This window comes from Gobio gobio (assembly GCF_949357685.1).
Source record: "Gobio gobio genome assembly, chromosome: 17".
NCBI lineage: Eukaryota > Metazoa > Chordata > Actinopteri > Cypriniformes > Gobionidae > Gobio > Gobio gobio.
Genome location: NC_137110.1, coordinates 35,015,210 through 35,033,531, shown reverse-complemented (window position 1 = coordinate 35,033,531; position 18,322 = coordinate 35,015,210). Strand labels below are relative to the sequence as shown.

Genomic DNA, 18,322 nt, shown 5'->3' with positions numbered 1-18,322 from the left:
CATTTAAGAAACTAAGTAATTGAGCATGTTGCTAAGACAATGCTTAAACGTTGAGGAAAAGATGATTAGCTTGTAGGTTTTGTTCTGACTTGTTCCATCTCTCACAGGAGTGATCGAGGTAGTTGTAAATGAAATGCCCTTTTCATTTTGGCAAAGCTGAAACTGATTAATGTCTGAATGCGTGTCCCAAGGTGGAAACAAGGAAAACAAATGACAAGACAGCTAATGTTTGTATAAATGATGTTTATTTTTATAGTTGCAGATTCCAAAAAAATGGTTGCAATTCTGGCAGACATGACTGGAATGGTTCATTACTATCTCTCATAAAGGTTGAGAGATCAATTAGGTGTATGCCTGGCTGAAGTGAGGAGTCTAGACTTAAACAGAGCCCCAAACATTGTCAGTGTAGCGATGATGAAATCTGATACAATAATTATTTGAACCATCTGATGGAGAATGCTGCAAGCTCCAGCTTGAATCTCTTTGACTGTCTTTATTTCCTTTATACAAGAGTGATATGTAGTTCAACAGCACTGTGAGGTTTTACTGTTTATATCACTGTTATGCTCGTCTCTGATTATGGATAGAAACATCACAAATGCATAAATGGGATTTTTCAGGAAACATCATTATGGCACTAACCCCCGGTTTCACAGACAAGGCTTAAGCCTAGTCCCAGACTAAAATGTATGTTTGAGCTGTTTTAACTGAAAGAAACTTGCACTGACATTACTTAAAATGTCACTGCAATTGTTTTGTCTCAAGATGCACATCATTCATCACACTTAAAAATAAAGGTGCCAGAAAGAACCAAAAAGGGGTTTTCACTGCGATGCCATAGAATAACCATTTTTGGTTCCCTGAAGAACCGTTTTGTGAAAGGTTCTGTAAAGAAAAACATTTTTCGAACCATTTTATAGTCTAAAGAACCTTTCAGCGTTACAAAAGAACCTTTTTGTGCAATGGAAGGTTCTTCATGGAACCATACACCCCACCAAAGAACCTTTATTTTTAAGAGTAATGTTGTTGTTTTTTCTAAAAATGTAAAAGCTACTTGGCTGTCCTAATAAAACTAAGGCTTAAACTAAACCCTGTCTGTGAAACCAGGCCTAAGTCTCTTTATGAGTAAGTCATTGAATCATTCACTCAAAAACACTGATTCGTTCAGAAACAAAACCACTGGTGGCTCGTGCTTTGGCTTTTTACAGGTGGAGCTAAATAGATAAAATAACAAGCAATATTGTTACAAATGCATTACACCGTTTGAATGACCAGTAACCAGTAATTGACTTTATTTTCCAAATAAATATTACAGAATTTTTAATATTGAAACAACAGTGATGAGTAAAAAATAGAGGTTGTATTTATTTATTAACGTAAGTGCCATTGAAAATGCAGTAAATAAAAGTAATAATGGCTTTTTGAGATTTTTAGAAGTCACATTTGAACTGTAGAATACAACATGCTGTAGAATGGTGATAACTGCAATGGCCAATCTTTAATCTGCAAAGATTGCAATCTTTATAATTTTCAAGTTATGTGTAAAATAAAAACCAAACAAAATAAATAATAAAAAACAATGATTTACCTATTTTTAAGTCATCTTTCTTTAGAGAAAGTCAGTCATTTTGCACTACAATCATGGAATGTTTGTTGTGATCGAGTTGCAAAGTATAAAAATGTAGAAAGGTTACGTATATATGTTTATTTAAATACAAAGGTGAAAAAAGTAGTAATGACAACAAAGTAGTTTAAAAATAATTAATTGTTTAAATTTAAAATGTAGTCGTTTTCTTTGGCAACATGTGAAGGCACATTCCATTTCAAAACCAGCTCTCTTTTAAAAGTTGTTTTTGCTTGAGGGTGTTCTATACCGCCCTTGTATGTGTGAAAATAGAATAAGATGCATGTTTTTGCTAAAAATATAAAACATAAAACTGTCCCCCCTCCCATGAATTTAGTCTACTTTTTCTTTTCAAATGCTCAAGTATTTCATTGTATAGTTTCTGCTATGATAAAATGTTTGTTGTAAGACTTATGGTGTAAGGAGGAGCAATGTATATCTTTTGATATACTGATGGCTGACACAGCAGTTAATACATACAAAATTGTCATATTTTCAATCTAAAATACTTATTGTTGAACATATATAACCAGCCGTCACAAAACAAGGTTCAGTTTGTGGTGTGACTCCAGGCAAATTTTGGTTTAGCACACGTTTTGGTTCACTCAGCAATGTAGCTGTTCTCAATGCACAGTACGACAAAAGAGCTGGCGCAACCACGTGGCAACTGCTGAAGTAAGTAGCCATCTTGGAGAGAGGAAGCCATGCCAGTGACGGCATTACTACCAGTTCGCCATGTTTCACAGTAGCTGTCTGTTTGCCTGTTTCCACGAGTGCTTGATCCGTGCCATACCATCTTCTCTGGCCTATCGAAGTGGTTATGGAGAAAATACATGCCAGGTTAATCATTTCTCTTAAGGTTCTAGTTGTTAAGGAATATGTCTAAGTCACCCTTACCAGGCATCATCATTGAGAACATCTCGACCATCAAATGAATAGATGCGCACATCATCATTCACCTTGCCCTCTGAGTCACCAAAGATGGACTCCCAGTTGCTGAATAATTCCTCATCCTGTGGTGAACATATTAAACAGCTTTGTAAAAGACTACAGTATATACTGTAAAAAAAAAAGCTTTTGTGACCAATGAAGGAACTTACTTGAAGATTTACTATAGGAAATCGATCCCTGTCATTCATTCGAACAATACTGTATAGATCCTGTAACCGGGATGACAGGAAAGCCCTGAATGTTCCTTTGAGCCCAATTGCTTGGGCCTGTAAGAAGCACTGGTGATCTACACCTCTAATGTCACGCATGTCGCCCCGCTGGGGTGAGTTGAGAGCAATCAGGTGCAGCTAAGGTGACAAAACAGATAGTTATGCATAAGTAGTGACAATACGTTTAAATTACAAGCAATATAGATTATATAAAAGGACATCAGCTGATCCTCAACACTTTCTATTGTTAAAAAATGTGTTTCTTTAAAACACTTGCTTGAATGTCACATTTTTTAACTATTACACTGAACTTGCTTTTTAGTTGAATTGGACTAAACTGAATCAACATTGAACTAAATTGAGCTTAATAATGACACTTGTTTAGTTAGCGCTGCTTTACAGCTGAAATTGTATTAGTTTCATAATTAAAGAACTTTGCAACATTAATACTTATTATTTTCTTGTTTATTACTCTGAAGCTGCTTTGAAACAATCTGTATTATATAAAGCGCTACATAAATAAATGTGACTTGATTAATACTAGTTGCAGACGGAAACAAATAATTTCAAATAAAAAGGTTAGTAGTAACGTGTAACTATGTCACCTAAAACTAAAGTGTTACCTATTTTTCAAAGTGTAATTAATTCCTGATGGAAAAGGTATATTTTCAGCAGTCATTATTCCATAAAATATATAACTTCTAATATACACTATATTGCCAAAAGTATTGGGACGCCCCTCCAAAGGCATGCAGACGCTTCTACAAACATTTGTGAAAGAATGGGTCGCTCTCAGGAGCTCAGTGAATTCAAGCATGATGTCGTGATAGTTGCCACCTGTGCAATAAGTCCATTTGTGAAATTTCCTCACTACTAAATATTCCATGGTTAACTGGAACAACAACAACTCAGCCAAGAAGTGGTAGGCCACGTGCAGCTGCATCCAAGCCTTACATCACCATGTCCAATGCAAAGTGTCGGATGCAGTGAAGAAAAGCACGCCGCCACTGGACTCTAAAGCAGTGGAGACGTGTTCTCTGGAGTGACGAATCATGCTTCTCTGTCTGGCAAGCCGATGGATGAGTCTGGGTTTGGTGGTTGCCAGGAGAACGGTACTTGACTGCATTGTGCCAAGTGTAAAGTTTGTGGAGGGGAGATTATGGTGTGGGGTTGTTTTCCAGGGGTTGGAGTTGGCCCCTTAGTTCCAGTAAAAGGAGCTCTTTATGCTTCAGCATACAAAGATATTTTGAACAATTTCATGCTCCCAACTTTGTGGGAACAGTTTGGGATGGTGCCTTCCCGTTCCAACATGCCTGCGCACCAGTGCACAAAGCAAGGTCCATAAAAACAAATTTTTCAAAGGAACTTGACTGGCACAGAGTCCTAACCTCAACCTGATAGAACACCTTTGGGATGAATTAGAGCGGAGACTGCAAGCCAGACCTTCTCATCCATCATCAGTGCCTGACCTCACAAATGCGCTTCTGGAAGAATGGTCAAAAATTCCCATAAACACACTCCTAAGCCTTGTGGAAAGCCTTTCCAGAAGAGTGGATACTGTTTTAGCTGCAAAGGGTGGGCCAACTCCATATGAAACCCTACGGATTAAGAATGGGATGTCATTAAAGTTCATGTGCATGTTAAGGCAGGCATCCCAAAACTTTTGACAATATAGCGTAACCTATAAACATCATTTAACCTTGCTGAATAAAAGTAGTAATTTCTTTAAAAAAATATTACTGACTCCAAACTTTTGAATAGTATAGTGTACGTCAGAAAAATAATGTAAGGATTGGTATTTTAATATGAAATTAATATTACAAGAATGTCTGTGGTATTGTGTTGTGGATTCTTGGCTTTTACCTTCTGAAAAAGACCACAGACACTATGTTATTTTGAACCGGTTTCCCGATATGATATACAATATGTTATCTTATATCCCAAAATCCCGTGAATTATTCACTATAAATTACACTAGGAATCTCTCATTTATATCCCCAAATCCTCATGTCTCTCCTGGTCTTTTTTATAGGGCCGTTATAAAAGTACATTTATTTTATTTTAATTTGATCTATTATCCTTTACTATTTCCAAAGAAGGGAAACACAATGATAACCCTTATTATTTTTTGAGGCATTTTGAAATATCTAATATTCATTCACATTTGTATGTTCCAGTAAAAGAAAATGTTCAGTTAGTGCAACATATTTACTGTATGTTACTTTTATATAAAACGTATATTTATCTGAATTAAACTTTGGGCTTATTTGTGGTCATCCCATTGATATAGCACACAATAGTATCTGTTAAAATTGGTAAAAAATGCTGCTACATTTTCAACTTTTTTCACCTTGAGGCAAGAGTACAACAATGTCACCTTGTTTTTTTTATAACACATTTTTGTGAATGCTTGTTATTAATGTAAGTGAGCCTTTCAGCAAGTCCATTAGCAAATGATTGATTCTTTACAGTTTGATGGAAATTACTTCCTACTATAATTGGTTGGAAATTCGTCATGGTGCATAGGCAAAAATGAATAGACGAGCAATTATTCCTCATTTAAATGATGAGGTGCTTACCGCATGGCCTGCTGTGTGTATGTGAGCAGGAAGCTTAGCTTCTTCAATGACAGGCCTGAGGTGGTGCCTACGTTCATATCTGCTGTCAGGATGGCCAGACTGATCCGGGTGGCTGCTGTGAATGTGCTTTCTGGAATCAGGATGGTGCTGATAAATTCGGTCGTCTGATGGAGAGTACCGTGGATCAGTTGGGGATAAGTGGGGCGAAAATGTATGTCTGTGGTATGGGTCATAGGATGGCTGGTATCTGGGATCATGTGGCACAGGATACTGGGCTTCTGGCTGTGAAGGGGCTCGAGGGGGAGAGTTAGTGGGGTAGTCCTGAGAATAGTGAACCACTTGTGGAGGCTCCACTGCTTCCCTCTGATTATCCTAGAAACCAATAGTGCAAAAAAAAAAAAAAAACAAGGAGAAGAATGCGGTCACTTTTACCACATAACAGGAATCGATTTCGAAGTTGGTCACAAAAATTTGCCACGTCGACCAACAGAAGCTGCTTAGTTTGAAAGTTAATTCTATGCGAGTTGTGCTTCATGCATCGCTACACTTTTTTTTTTTTTTTCTCGGTCAAATGTTTATTGAACAAAAAAGGACAACAATACGAACAACAATACAAGGCATCTTAAAATTACAACAAAATACCCCCCAAAAAATACACAAAGGGGAAATTACTGAAGTTCAGGAGCTCAAATTAATGAGTGAACAGAATTGAATCAAATTAAATTAAATCAGACAAAAAGATCACCTCAACCAATCTTTCAGTGACTCTGCAGTAAAGGGTTTTCCCTTTGCACCATTAACTCGAGCAGAAGATCCAGAAATGTAGGGATCCAACGTTTTACAGAAGTGAATGATCGTTTCCATCCGAATATAATCATCTTTTTTAGCAGCTGTGAGACCTATTAGTTCTCATTAGTTATGCAATCATGCAAATTATCAATATTCAAGCTTGTAAGCTTGTTCAATAACAAGACGGGCACAGTTACAGGCACCATTGCAGAAACCAAATCAGACAATATTGCTACCAAAACTGTATCGCTACACCATTGACTATGACCCTTTTTTCACCCTTAAATGTAGACAACATCGCACCTTTACTCATAGCTTGAAATGTTACTTGTGTTAGTAACATGCATATGTAATGGACAAAGGCAGTTTTTTTTTGTATTATATAATTAATTAATTCTGTTACTCACCAGACCCCTGGGGAAAGGGATATATTTGCCAAGCTGAAATGAAACATTCAGAAATATTTTAATAGTTTCTTGCTTAAATTACAAAAAGGATACATGTCAAGTAATAAACCTCAGGGCTAATGAGTTTATTAAGACTAACTACTAATTTTATAAAAAATGCAAATGTGATGCTATGGAATAAGGGGAATATAACATGTAAGGCTGTTTCCTATTCTTAAGGCCCATTTTGTGCACCTAACAGACCCTTCTATTTGAAACTTGTCTCTCTCTCTAGAACCAAAATGGGTGTTTTAGTGGACATTTCCAAACCAATGGGCATTTTTAACCACTTTACCTGCCTTGTCTATTGGTTTGAAAATGCCCACTGAATTGGGAATGCACACTCAATCTGCAGAGATTAATACTTGTTCTATTTGAATGGTCAATCATAAAAACAAAAAAAAAGTCCCTTTATAATTTATATTCCGCATTTTGCTCCGTCTAGCTCACATTTGAGTGCTTTCAAAGTATCTTGCTTTGACCTTGATGGTGGATGGTCGTGTTTGTATTTTTTGGAATGTGGACAAGTGAAGTATACTTTGGCTTTAAGTTTGTACTCTTCTTATATGAAGATGAAGACAAATATTGAAGCCTAGACAATTACCATGACTTCTCTGACACCATCCTGTGCTCTCATAAAAAGTTCTTTCTTGTCTGTTACATAGATTAGCGTGCCTTCTGGATGCTGAATAGTTGATGCAGCCATGGTGTCAAAAGACCTCAAAAACATAACCTGAGAAAATGAGAACAAACCAACAAAAGATGAATTATCTCATAGAAAATAATTGATGTTTACATCAGTGTGCCCATCGACAGCAAGCAGTTTTTATAGAGAAAACTCACCTTAGTAAAATGCCCAGGGTGTCCAGGAGGTCCAGGTGGCCCAGGTGGCCCAGGAATACTGATTGCTAAAGGATCAAGGTGTTAAAATGAAAAGGTAGCTTTTTTTTATCTGTGAACATTTGCATTTAATGGACAGGACAGCAAGAGAGAATACTGGAAAGGGAGAGACAAGAAATTAGATCAGGGCATGAAGCAGGTCAGATTCAAATATGCATCCTTAGGTAGCCAAAAGATCTTGTACGTGTTAGTGGCAGTGTGCGGATTCCTTACTTTGTGTGGGTCTGTATGCACCTGGTATCAATGATCCCGGTGGTCCAGGTGGACCTGGTGGGCCAGGAATACCTGGGTGACCCTCATAACCGATTCCTGGGGCTCCGGGAGACCCTGGGGGACCTGGAGGTCCACTAATAGATTCACCTCTAGGGCCCTATACCAAAATTAACATTTAGTCAGGTAAGCCACTTTAGACAAGAATAAACAATGGTTGACTCAGAATCTGAGAGGAATCATTTAATGTCTGTGTTTTCACCGGTGGTCCAGGTCTTCCAGGTGGACCTTGTACTCCACCCTGACGAGGGTCATAGAAACCTCCTCCTGGTTCTCCCTTTTCCCCTTTAGAACCAAGCTCACCTTTCATCTCATGCTACAGCATAAAACATTACATAATTGAGTAAATTTTCTATGGGCTGCACATTTTCAGCAAAACATTACTACATGTAAACAGAAAACTTGTTGGAAAGTCATACCTTAAACGCATACATGTCAAAGGAGGTAGTGAGACCTACAGCAGATAACGTTGATATTCAAGTCACGTTCCCATTTCACAGTTAAAAAATAAAAATAAAAATTATATTCACTCTAAATATTTATAAATGTTCCTATAAAAAGGCTTGATGCTTTAATAAATCATACCTGGCAAGCCAGGGATGCCAGGCGTTCCTCTTTCACCCTTGTCCCCTTTGATAGCTGAGTTAATGAAATTTGAGATATATTTACATCGATTCAGTTAGCAGCTGCTTTTATGCAAACCATCATACAAATTCTTCATAATACTTGATTCATTACAAACAATAAAAAAAAATGCATATTCATGTTAAACTAAACTGGAATGTGATCACACTGTATATGGATCGGAAAATGACAAATCAGATTCATTCTCAACTCACCAATGGGAAACCTTGAGCTTCCACCATCATAACCCTTAAGGTAGATCACATTAAAAACTGTGAGCCAGTACAAATGCTATTTTTATAGCAAACAAACCTACAAGATAATAGTTCATTACTCACATTAAATCTTTCCCCAGAAGCTGGAGTTCCAGGAGGACCGGGTGGCCCAGGTGGACCAGGGGGTCCCTAAAATCAGTTTGAAAATAGTATATGTACTTCGATAGTAACAATAAAAACAAAACATAGTAATAAGGTACTTTTTTTTTTACCTGATAGCCATATCCTCCAGCTGATTCCCCTTTCGCTCCCTTTTTTCCATTCAGACCAGGACGACCCTTTTTGATTAAGAATATTTTGTAATCAAGAATATAGCAAATTATGCAAATGATCAAAAATCAAACTCAATAAAAAATATGATAGAATAAAAATGCATTTAAAATATAGTTGCAAGCAACAATTAAAGTTCATAATAATAATAATAATAATAATAATAATAATAATAATAAGTTAATTTTTTATTGACCCTTTCTACAAACTCAAGGTCTCTTTACAATAGAAGACCAAAAAAACATAGCAGCAGGCAAACAGAGAAGAATAAATGAGCATTGGATGTAGAGAAACATAGCACACATTGCACTAGGGAGGAGAGAAACACAAGGTAAAAAGGTATGTTTTAAGGTGGATTTTAAAATCGTGTTTGGATGTGAGGTTAAAAATATGTTGGGGAATAGACTTCCATAGTGGAAGCGATAGAGACGGCCCTGCCACCAAACAAAGCTGGTTTGTGGCCAGGGCCAGCAAAAAAACTGAGTCAGAGGACCTAAGTGTACGGGCAGGGGTGTAGGTATGAATGATGTCAGAACTGGGGAGAGACCATTGAGGGCTTTGAATGTGATGAGAATTACAGAAACGAACGGGCAGCCAATGTAGTCTGTGTAAAACAGGAGTAATGTGGGAGGATTTTTTGTTATGTGTGAGGAATCCGGCTGCAGATTTCTGAATGTATTGAAGCTTATTGAGTGTGGTAGTTGGTAATGGGCCGGGTCAAGATGGCAGAAAGACGAGTTTGATGTCTTCTTTAGCTCTGAGATATAAGCTGGGGTGAGAGGGTCAAATTGATTGAATACTCCAGGGGTCTGCAAACTCGGTTGCTGTCCAGCAGAGTTTAGCTCCAACCCCAATAAAACACCTGAACTAGCTAATCAGTGTCTAACTAGGGTCTTGTAAGACACTGATTAGCTGGTTCAGGTGTGTTTATTTGGGGTTGGAGCTAAACTCTGCTGGACAGTGGCCCTCCAGGACCGAGTTTGGAGACCCCTGGAATACACCAATGGACCCTTAGTTAGATTTGGGTCCAATTTAAGTTACTTTTAACCACTACTGTTTAAACTAAATAAAATGTGTTAATTACTTTTTGAAAATCTCCTTCAAATAAATTTCATAATTACTTTTGAATGCATCAGGTGCGTACCCGTGCATCACCCTTTTTTTCAGACTTTTCATCTGCAATATTTGTATTAATACTTTTAAGAATCACTTACACTCACTTAAAACAAAACCAACTAACATTTAAATCTCTTAATAGAATAATACAGACCAATATAATAGCCTTTGAATGCCCAGAAATGTGCCAGAGTCACTGCGACACTGATATGCATGTTAGACAACACTGTAAATACAATATCGTCTCGGTTACGGATGTAACCCTCGTTCCCTGAGGAGGGAACGGAGACGTAACGTTAGTGACTAACGAATGGGGGTTTCGCTTAGAAGCCTATCAACTTCGAGTTTTGAGAAAACGCCCAATGGCGTGCCAATGCCATGGGGCATGCGGAATTTGCATACGTAGCTCCGCCTCACTGCGTGAGTATATAAGGAAGTACGAGGCAATATCACATTATGTTACCTGCTTGAGGAGCCAAGACTGAACTCCTGCGTTCCAGGCAACACAGCTGATGTGGCAAGGGGACGTTACGTCTCCGTTCCCTCCTCAGGGAACGAGGGTTACATCCGTAACCGAGACGTTCCCTTTCGTTCAGTCACTACGACGTAACGTTAGTGACTAACGAATGGGGGTCCCAATATAATCCCGCCACTCAGCTGTCTTCCAGTGCCCTGCGTAAGTGTGAGTACCCTGTCGTAAGACTAGTACGGACGAAGGACTCCCACTTAACACAGGATTACCAAGGTACACTGGGAAGCATATCCCAGTGAGGGAATGCCAAGATGCCTACCCGTGGGGAGGACTTAAGAGACACATATGACCCGGAGAGGGTTGCATATGGGAGATCTCTAGGGTACCAGCCGAAGGTGGATTTTTAACCCTAGGGGTGGCGGGGACACGCCAAGGGAAGAAACCCGCTCACTGCGGAGACTTACGGTGAAATACACATGTGGGGGTCGCCAGAGGGAACCATGCACATGGGGCACCTGGCCGGACATGAGGGTCTGGGCTCGAGAGGGCAGACTGAACTGATGTCGGCGTCGACAGTGCTGGAGGAGCTCAGGGCTCTCGGGGAACTCACCTGAGGAAATATCGCACGTATCCAGTCCGTGGAGTGGAGTGGCGAGCAAGCGAAGACACCTGAACCTGGTCCTTACCGGCCCCTCGGGGGAGCGAGTACATAGTCGGACACTGGCTCCACTCGGAGATTATAGAATCTGGCGAATGTGTTGGGTGTCGCCCAGCCTGCAGCTCTGCAGATGTCTGCTAGCGAGGCGCCATGCGCTAGAGCCCAAGAGGAAGCCACACTCCGGGTGGAGTGTGCCCTCACACCAAGGGGACATGGTCGGCCTTGCTGCTGGTAAGCCAAAGCAATGGTGTCCACTATCCAGTGAGACAGCCTTTGCTTTGAGAGAGCACTTCCCTTCCGCTCTCCACCATAACAGACAAAGAGCTGGTCTGAGGTCCTGAAACACTGCGTCATGTCTACGTAGGCGCGGAGAGCGCGTACTGGACAGAGCAATGCCAAGGCTGGGTCTGCCTCCTCCAAAGGCAGCGCTTGCAGGTTCACCACCTGGTCCTTGAACGGAGTGGTGGGAACCTTGGGCACATATCCAGGCCGGGGTCTCAGGATCACGTGAGAGTTAGCCGGCCCGAACTCCAGGCACGCTTCGTCAACCGAAAATGCCTGCAGGTCCCCGACCCTCTTGACTGAGGCCAATGCGGTCAGCAGAGCCGTCTTCATAGACAGAAACTTAATATCGACCGACCGCAAAGGCTCAAAGGGAGGTCTCTGCAGAGCAGTTAACACTACTGCGAGGTCCCAAGAGGGTACGAGAGGAGAGCGAGGAGGATTCAGTCTCCTAGCTCCCCTCAGGAACCTGATGACCAGGTCGTGCTGACTTACCTTTTTGTTCTCCAAGAGATCGTGGTGGGCAGATATTGCGGCCACATATACCTTGAGGGTGGAGGGAGACAGCCTTCGCACCAGCCCCTCTTGGAGAAACTGAAGCACGGACCCGATCGGACATTTCCAGGGGTCTTCTTGGCGGGAAGAGCACCAGGTGACGAAGAGGTTCCACTTCAACGCATAGGCATGCCGAGTGGACTCTGCCCTAGCGGAAGTGATGGTGGCGACCACCGTAGGTGGTAGGCCACTCAAACCTGCCGGGTCCCGTCTAGGAGCCACACGTGGAGGTTCCAAAGGTCGGGACGCGGGTGCCAATGGGTGCCCCGTCTCTGAGTAAGGAGGTCCGGTCTCAGAGGAATAGGCCAGGGAGGGGCTGTCGCAAGGAGAATGAGTTCGGGGAACCAGGTCCGGCCGTGCCAGTACGGGGCGACCAAAAGGACCTGCTCCTTGTCCTCCCTGATCTTGCACAGAAGCTGTGCGAGTAGGCTCACTGGGGGAAACGCATATTTGCGTAGGCCCCGCGGCCAGCTGTGCGCCAGTGCATCCGTGCCGAGCGTGCCCTCGGTCAGGGAATAATACAGGCTGCAGTGGGAAGAGTCGTGGGAGGCAAACAGGTCTACCTGTGCGTCGCCGAACTGTTCCCAAATCAGCTGAACCGTCCGGGGATGGAGTCTCCATTCTCCCGGGAGAGGCTGAAACCGCGAGAGCTCGTCGGCTGCGTGGTTCAGGACTCCCGGAATATGGACAGCACGAAGGGACCTCAGGCGCTTCTGACTCCATAAGACGAGATGGCGGGCGAGTTGAGACATGCGGCGGGAGCGTAGACCGCCCTGGTGGTTGATGTACGCTACTACGGCCGTGTTGTCTGTCCGGACGAGCACATGTTGACCCTTCAGCAACGCTCGGAAGCGGTGCAGGGCGAACCGTACTGCCAGCAACTCGAGGCAATTGACATGCAGGAGACGCTGGGGTCCTGTCCAGGAGCCCGCGGCTGCTTGTCCGTTGCACATGGCACCCCAGCCCGTGGCAGAGGCATCCGTCGATACGACAACATGCCTGGAAACTCGTTCTAAGGGCACACCAGCCCGTAGAAAGCTGAGGTTCGACCACGGGGTGAGTGTCTGTAAGCAGGCCCGAGTCACTTGGACCCGGAGCGTGCCAGACTGCCATGCCCATCTCGGGACTCGATCGCGAAGCCAGTGCTGAAGCGGTCTCATATGAAGCAATCCGAGCTGCGTTACCGCGGCTGCAGATGCCATATGCCCCAGGAGCCTCTGAAAAAGTTTCAGTGGAACCGCATTCTTGCTCTCGATTTGTCGGAGGCAAGTCAGCAGAGACTGCGCACGCTCGCTCGAAAGCTGCGCGTACATGGCGACCGAGTCGATCTCCATACCGAGAAAAGAGATCCTCTGCACGGGGCAAAGTTTGCTCTTCTCCCAGTTGACCCGAAGGCCCAGACGGGTTAAGTGGTGGAGAACCAGATCTCTGTGTCCGCAAACCTGCTCTCGAGAGTGGCCTAGTATGAGCCAGTCGTCGAGGTAGTTCAGGATGCGGACCCCGTGCTGCCAAAGGGGCGCAAGGGCTGCCTCGGCGATCTTCGTGAAGACGCGAGGGGACAGAGATAACCCGAATGGGAGAACTGCGTACTGGTATGCCCGCCCCTCGAAAGCAAAACCGTAGGAACGGTCTGTGTCGAGGAAGGATGGAGACATGGAAGTAGGCGTCCTTCAGGTCAATCGCTGCAAACCAATCGTACGGACGAACGCATTCGAAAAGGCGTTTCGCAGTCAACATCTCGAACGGAAGCCGGTGAAGGGATCGGTTCAAGATGCGAAGGTCCAGGATTGGCCGTAACCCACCGGTTTTCTTGGGTACAATGAAGTAGGGGCTGTAGAACCCCGACCTCATTTCGGCTGGAGGGACAGGCTCGATCGCACCCTTCGCCAGTAGAGTGGCAATCTCCGCACGCATGACGGGGGCATGGGCCCCGGTCATGGTATAGCGGACTCCCCTGTAACGGGGAGGAGCCTGCGCGAACTGAATCGCGTAGCCGAGCCTGATGGTCCGGGCAGCCCAGCGGGACAGCCCCGGAAGCTGAAGCCAGGCTTCCAGAGACTGCACCAACGGGGTCATCCGGACGACAGACGTACCCTGGGTGGGGCAGCGAGGCAGCGTTACCGGCGCGGACAGGGGAGGCTGTTGGGCGTCCCCGGGTCGGAGCACGGTTAACGGCTGCGCCCTGACAGAGGAGACCAGGGAAGGACTCGCGTTCCACTGGGGTCTGCTCTGCCAGGGGGCTGGCGACAGAGAGGGATGCGAGTGGCGAGACCCGAGGGTGGCGCGCACTGTCATCACCGGTCTCTGGGTGCTCAGAGACAGGAACATGAGTTCTTCCCAAGCGCTGCTAGCCCGGGGGCCAGCAGCGGAAGGATTTTCCCCCGGCCCTCCACCGGGGGAAGGAGAGGCCCTGCTACCATCCCCTGGGAAGAACTGGAACCCATCTCTGAGTTGTCCACCTCCATCCTGGCGTTTAACCAGTCTGGGGAGCGGACTGGGCGACATCCTCAACCACCTCCACGGCGCGGCCCAGGTGAAGGCTGCTGCTGGGGCCGGGCGGGAAGAGGGAGGGCGCCCTCGGCGGCGAGCGGACTGAGGCGACTGGGCCGGCGGCTGGTGCAGCAGCTGGCCGCCGGGGCAGTACGTGTTGCAGCCTCAGTCTGCTCTGGGGCGGCCGAGAACTGTTGGGCGCAGTTCTCAGCCGCGCCGCCGAAGAGGCCAGCCTGGGATATGGGTGAGTTGAGGAGGCGGGCCCGCTCAACGTCCTCCACATCACCAGGTAAGGCCTGGTGTTCTCCCGGACCACAGCTGTGGACATCGCCCGACCCAGGGAGCGTGTGGCCACCTTCACCGCCCGGGGGCGGGGTCAGTTGCGGCACGCAGCTCAATGAAGAGCCCTGGGTCGGCTCCACCCTTGTGCATGTGCAAAGGGGCGGCGGCCTGCCCGTAGCACTGCGGGACCACGCCACCGAAGTAGACGAGCCCACAGGCTTTGGGGGGGGTGCTTAGGACAGCCACACCACGCCACGTCAAAGCCCTCTGTGGACACCGTAGTGCGCAACAGAGAGTTCAACAGTGGGGGGGGAGGGGGCCCCAGTGTACCCTAGGCCGCGGCCCCATCAAGGGCAGAGAAGGCGGAGGAGGCCACCAAACGGTCGCGAGAAGCACGGGGACTTCCGGGACCGCGTGATCTCCTCATGCACCCCGGGAGCGAAAGGCATTGGGGGCGGGGCCCAACAGCTGTCGGGTGCCGCCCCCAAAAACCAATCGCGCAACCACGAGCACCCGCGGCTGGGCGGAGTTCCACACCAGCGCGAGACTCGCGGCTGCCCGAGATAACATGGCTGTCAACTTTAGGTCAGATCAGGCAGTGCTGACACACCCGGAGGCGGAGCACAACCTAATCGTCATCCCCAAAGGACTCCAGCCCACCTTGGGATGCGGCGATCGACATCTCACTGCTATCCGGAGCGTGAACTGAACGAACGGGGCGTCAGAGACGGGCCGTAGATTCAATCCAACACTCGCGGAAGCGATGTATGAGAGGGGGGTGTGGCCCGAGGAATGAACGTCGGGGTTCTTAATACCACAGCACCGCCCTCAGGTCACCCTGGCCACCAGCCAAAGTACCATCTCACTCGGGGACGGTAGATTGGGGTGTGGCAGAGGGGACTCTCTCTCCTCACGGAGATCATTGAGTCTCGACCGTGACATCGCGATGGTCACGCCCCCGCAATGGAAACGTGACACATCCGCAAACACTGCCCGTGCGCGCTGAAGCCCAAACACGCTCGAGCAGTGAATGCGTCCTCAGACAGCAGCGGAAAATCGATCGCACCCGGAAGTGCACGGGCGAGCCGTCTTGAAAAAGACGTGCCACGCGCAAGCTCTTTTTGTGAGAGGAAAACCTTGCAGTCGATGCCGAAGCGCCCAGGGAAACACACACCAGCTGTCAGGCGGACCACTGCACAGATCAGCAGGCAGGAAGTATGCGATCACTGGAACGCGCCGTCACACCAACACCGACTGGAAAGCTGCTCGTCTCGTAAGGCTGTAGGAGTGAAGAGGTAGGTACTCTTGGCTCCGAAAGCAGAAACATAATGTGATATTGCCTCGTACTTCCTTATATACTCACGCAGTGAGGCGGAGCTACGTATGCAAATTCCGCATGCCCCATGGCATTGGCACGCCATTGGGCGTTTTCTCAAAACTCGAAGTTGATAGGCTTCTAAGCGAAACCCCCATTCGTTAGTCACTAACGTTACGTCGTAGTGACTGAACGAAAGGGAAAGCTAGATTCTTACTTACTTAGCTAAATCTTACTTTGGTTCTCAAATCGGATTGGCTGAGAGCTGTGCGATATTCTCCCAGTATCAGCACTCTAACCGTTTCACAGTCACTCCGCTTGCAACATTTCTCACCGAGAATGTCATGGCAGTTGAGCAAACCACCATCATTTTACAAATACTACTGTTCACGGAATTTAGTTTAGCACATGTATGTGTGCATTAAAAGTACAATTTCGGCAGTGAGAACGATTCTTAGCCAAATGAAGATTAAGACGTGTTCTGGCGTCTGGGGTCTTTATTGAACCAATCAGATAAGGATAAATCTAGAGTCAGTGAGCAGCTCTTGTGATTGGCTACAGAAGAAGGTGGACCCGCCTTCCTCCTCGCACTTGCAAAGCTGAGCGAGTGGGAGAATCGTGCCAAAACTTTAAGCGCAGCTAAAAGAAAGACGGAACTGTACAAATCGGTTTCTTTCGGGAACTTTTTTGCCCTACGTTCACAACAAGTCATTTAGGCATTTGCAGCAGTTTATATTTTTTACACAAAGTTTGGTTTTACACGGTCAGTCTGGTTTGCAGTTCCTGACTCTGATGTTTTCGCTCGCAAATCAATGTTCACAGTCGTGCAATGATTTTGGTCGTATCTTGGCGAAAGAAACATGTCAAAAGTCTTAGCACGGAAAAATGGAAGTCAGAAGAATACAGATCATGTTTATTTTGCGTTAACATGAAGCTGCAGTTTCACAATACATGAATTACACTTACGAATAACAGTAAAATGCTGCAAATATTTTTTTCTTACACTTGAAAGGCAATTTACACCTTTACAAAACTTATCTTGCGCATTCAAATTTAATTTACGCTTGCAATCTTATGTACACTTTCACAAATCTTACCCTGCGCTTGCGATTCTTTAAGGCATCAATTTACCTTTATAAGTCTGGCCACTCTCCATTGACAAGCGTTAACTTCCTTGAGGGCGGGTAGCCTACTCTGTTGAAGTTTAAAACTATTGGATCTGCCCAGAGCCACTCTGGATCTTCTCAGCCACTCCCTCTGTTCGCTGATTGGACCAGTTAAAATTTGACTGGAGAAAACCAGAGAATAGGCTATACCGCAATCCCAGACGGAGTACTGAAGGAAATGAAAATTGAGCGGAAGAACGTAGGAGGGCGGAGCCAGAGCTAGCTATTTAGTGCTGTCTTGGGAAATCTTTTAAAAGGACAAATGGCGCTTTTCCACTGCATGGTACGGCTCGGCTCAGCTTGTTTTGGCTCGGTTTGCTTTTCCACTACAGTTAGTACCGCTTCAAAGTAAGTGGAATGATCATTATAGTTATATCATTATTGCCGCCTATTATCGAGCCGTACCATGCAGTGGAAAAGCATCAAAGCGAGCCGTACCGAGCCATACCATGCAGTGGAAAAGAGCCAAAAGACATTGCTTTCCTCAGCGGACATTCAAACTGATTTTTTATAATGGATATAATAATATGGACATCGACCTGAACAATGACTTCTATATCAGATGCAGGTAATACACTGGTTTAGTCGATCTCTCTCTCATAATACTCTACATAATAAATTAAGCATCAATGAAGCGAGTTCAAGCGACTCAACATTCGTTACTAGTTCAGAAGTGACGTTTTAGAATTAGTAAAGGAGGCTTGGGCTCAACTGTTAAACTTGAGATTTCAATCCATGGTGGAAGGAAGTTAGTTCTGCACAAAAGTTTTTAAAGACACTCCGTTGTTGTTTCTTATTTATTTACTCACTTGTGTTGTATAAACAATATCACACTCGTAGCTGTGCGATATGGCTGTATATCACCATGCTATGATTACCTACGGCCGAATCACAGCTGTGCTGATATACAGCCAAATCGCACTGCTACTTGTGTGATATTGCTCATATATGGTAAAGCAAATAAACATATGACTTTCTGTAAAGCTGCTTTGAAATTATGTGTATTGTGATAGATAGATAGATAGATAGATAGACAGATAGACAGCATT

The 18,322-nt window shown here is 45.0% G+C and overlaps 1 protein-coding gene across 5 annotated transcripts in view; it reads right to left on the bottom strand.

Annotated features, from left to right (window-relative positions):
- Nucleotides 1-224: 224 nt before the first annotated feature.
- col18a1b (collagen type XVIII alpha 1 chain b) overlaps nucleotides 225-18,322 on the bottom strand; it is an 83,161-nt gene continuing 65,063 nt past the window's right edge. For 4 of the 5 annotated variants that reach the window (XM_079841858.1, XM_079841854.1, XM_079841855.1 and 1 more), the window contains exons 30-43: nucleotides 8,880-8,945; nucleotides 8,731-8,796; nucleotides 8,608-8,641; nucleotides 8,354-8,407; nucleotides 8,188-8,222; nucleotides 7,971-8,084; nucleotides 7,712-7,868; nucleotides 7,442-7,506; nucleotides 7,203-7,331; nucleotides 6,560-6,592; nucleotides 5,364-5,735; nucleotides 2,725-2,922; nucleotides 2,522-2,637; nucleotides 225-2,430 (exon numbers count right to left, since the gene is read on the bottom strand). In XM_079841858.1, coding sequence (XP_079697984.1) covers nucleotides 2,226-2,430; nucleotides 2,522-2,637; nucleotides 2,725-2,922; nucleotides 5,364-5,735; nucleotides 6,560-6,592; nucleotides 7,203-7,331; nucleotides 7,442-7,506; nucleotides 7,712-7,868; nucleotides 7,971-8,084; nucleotides 8,188-8,222; nucleotides 8,354-8,407; nucleotides 8,608-8,641; nucleotides 8,731-8,796; nucleotides 8,880-8,945 — 1,644 coding nt within the window. In that variant the 3' untranslated portion in view covers nucleotides 225-2,225. The remainder of the gene's footprint in view (nucleotides 2,431-2,521; nucleotides 2,638-2,724; nucleotides 2,923-5,363; nucleotides 5,736-6,559; nucleotides 6,593-7,202; nucleotides 7,332-7,441; nucleotides 7,507-7,711; nucleotides 7,869-7,970; nucleotides 8,085-8,187; nucleotides 8,223-8,353; nucleotides 8,408-8,607; nucleotides 8,642-8,730; nucleotides 8,797-8,879; nucleotides 8,946-18,322) is intronic. The other variant, XM_079841856.1, reaches the window with a different exon arrangement.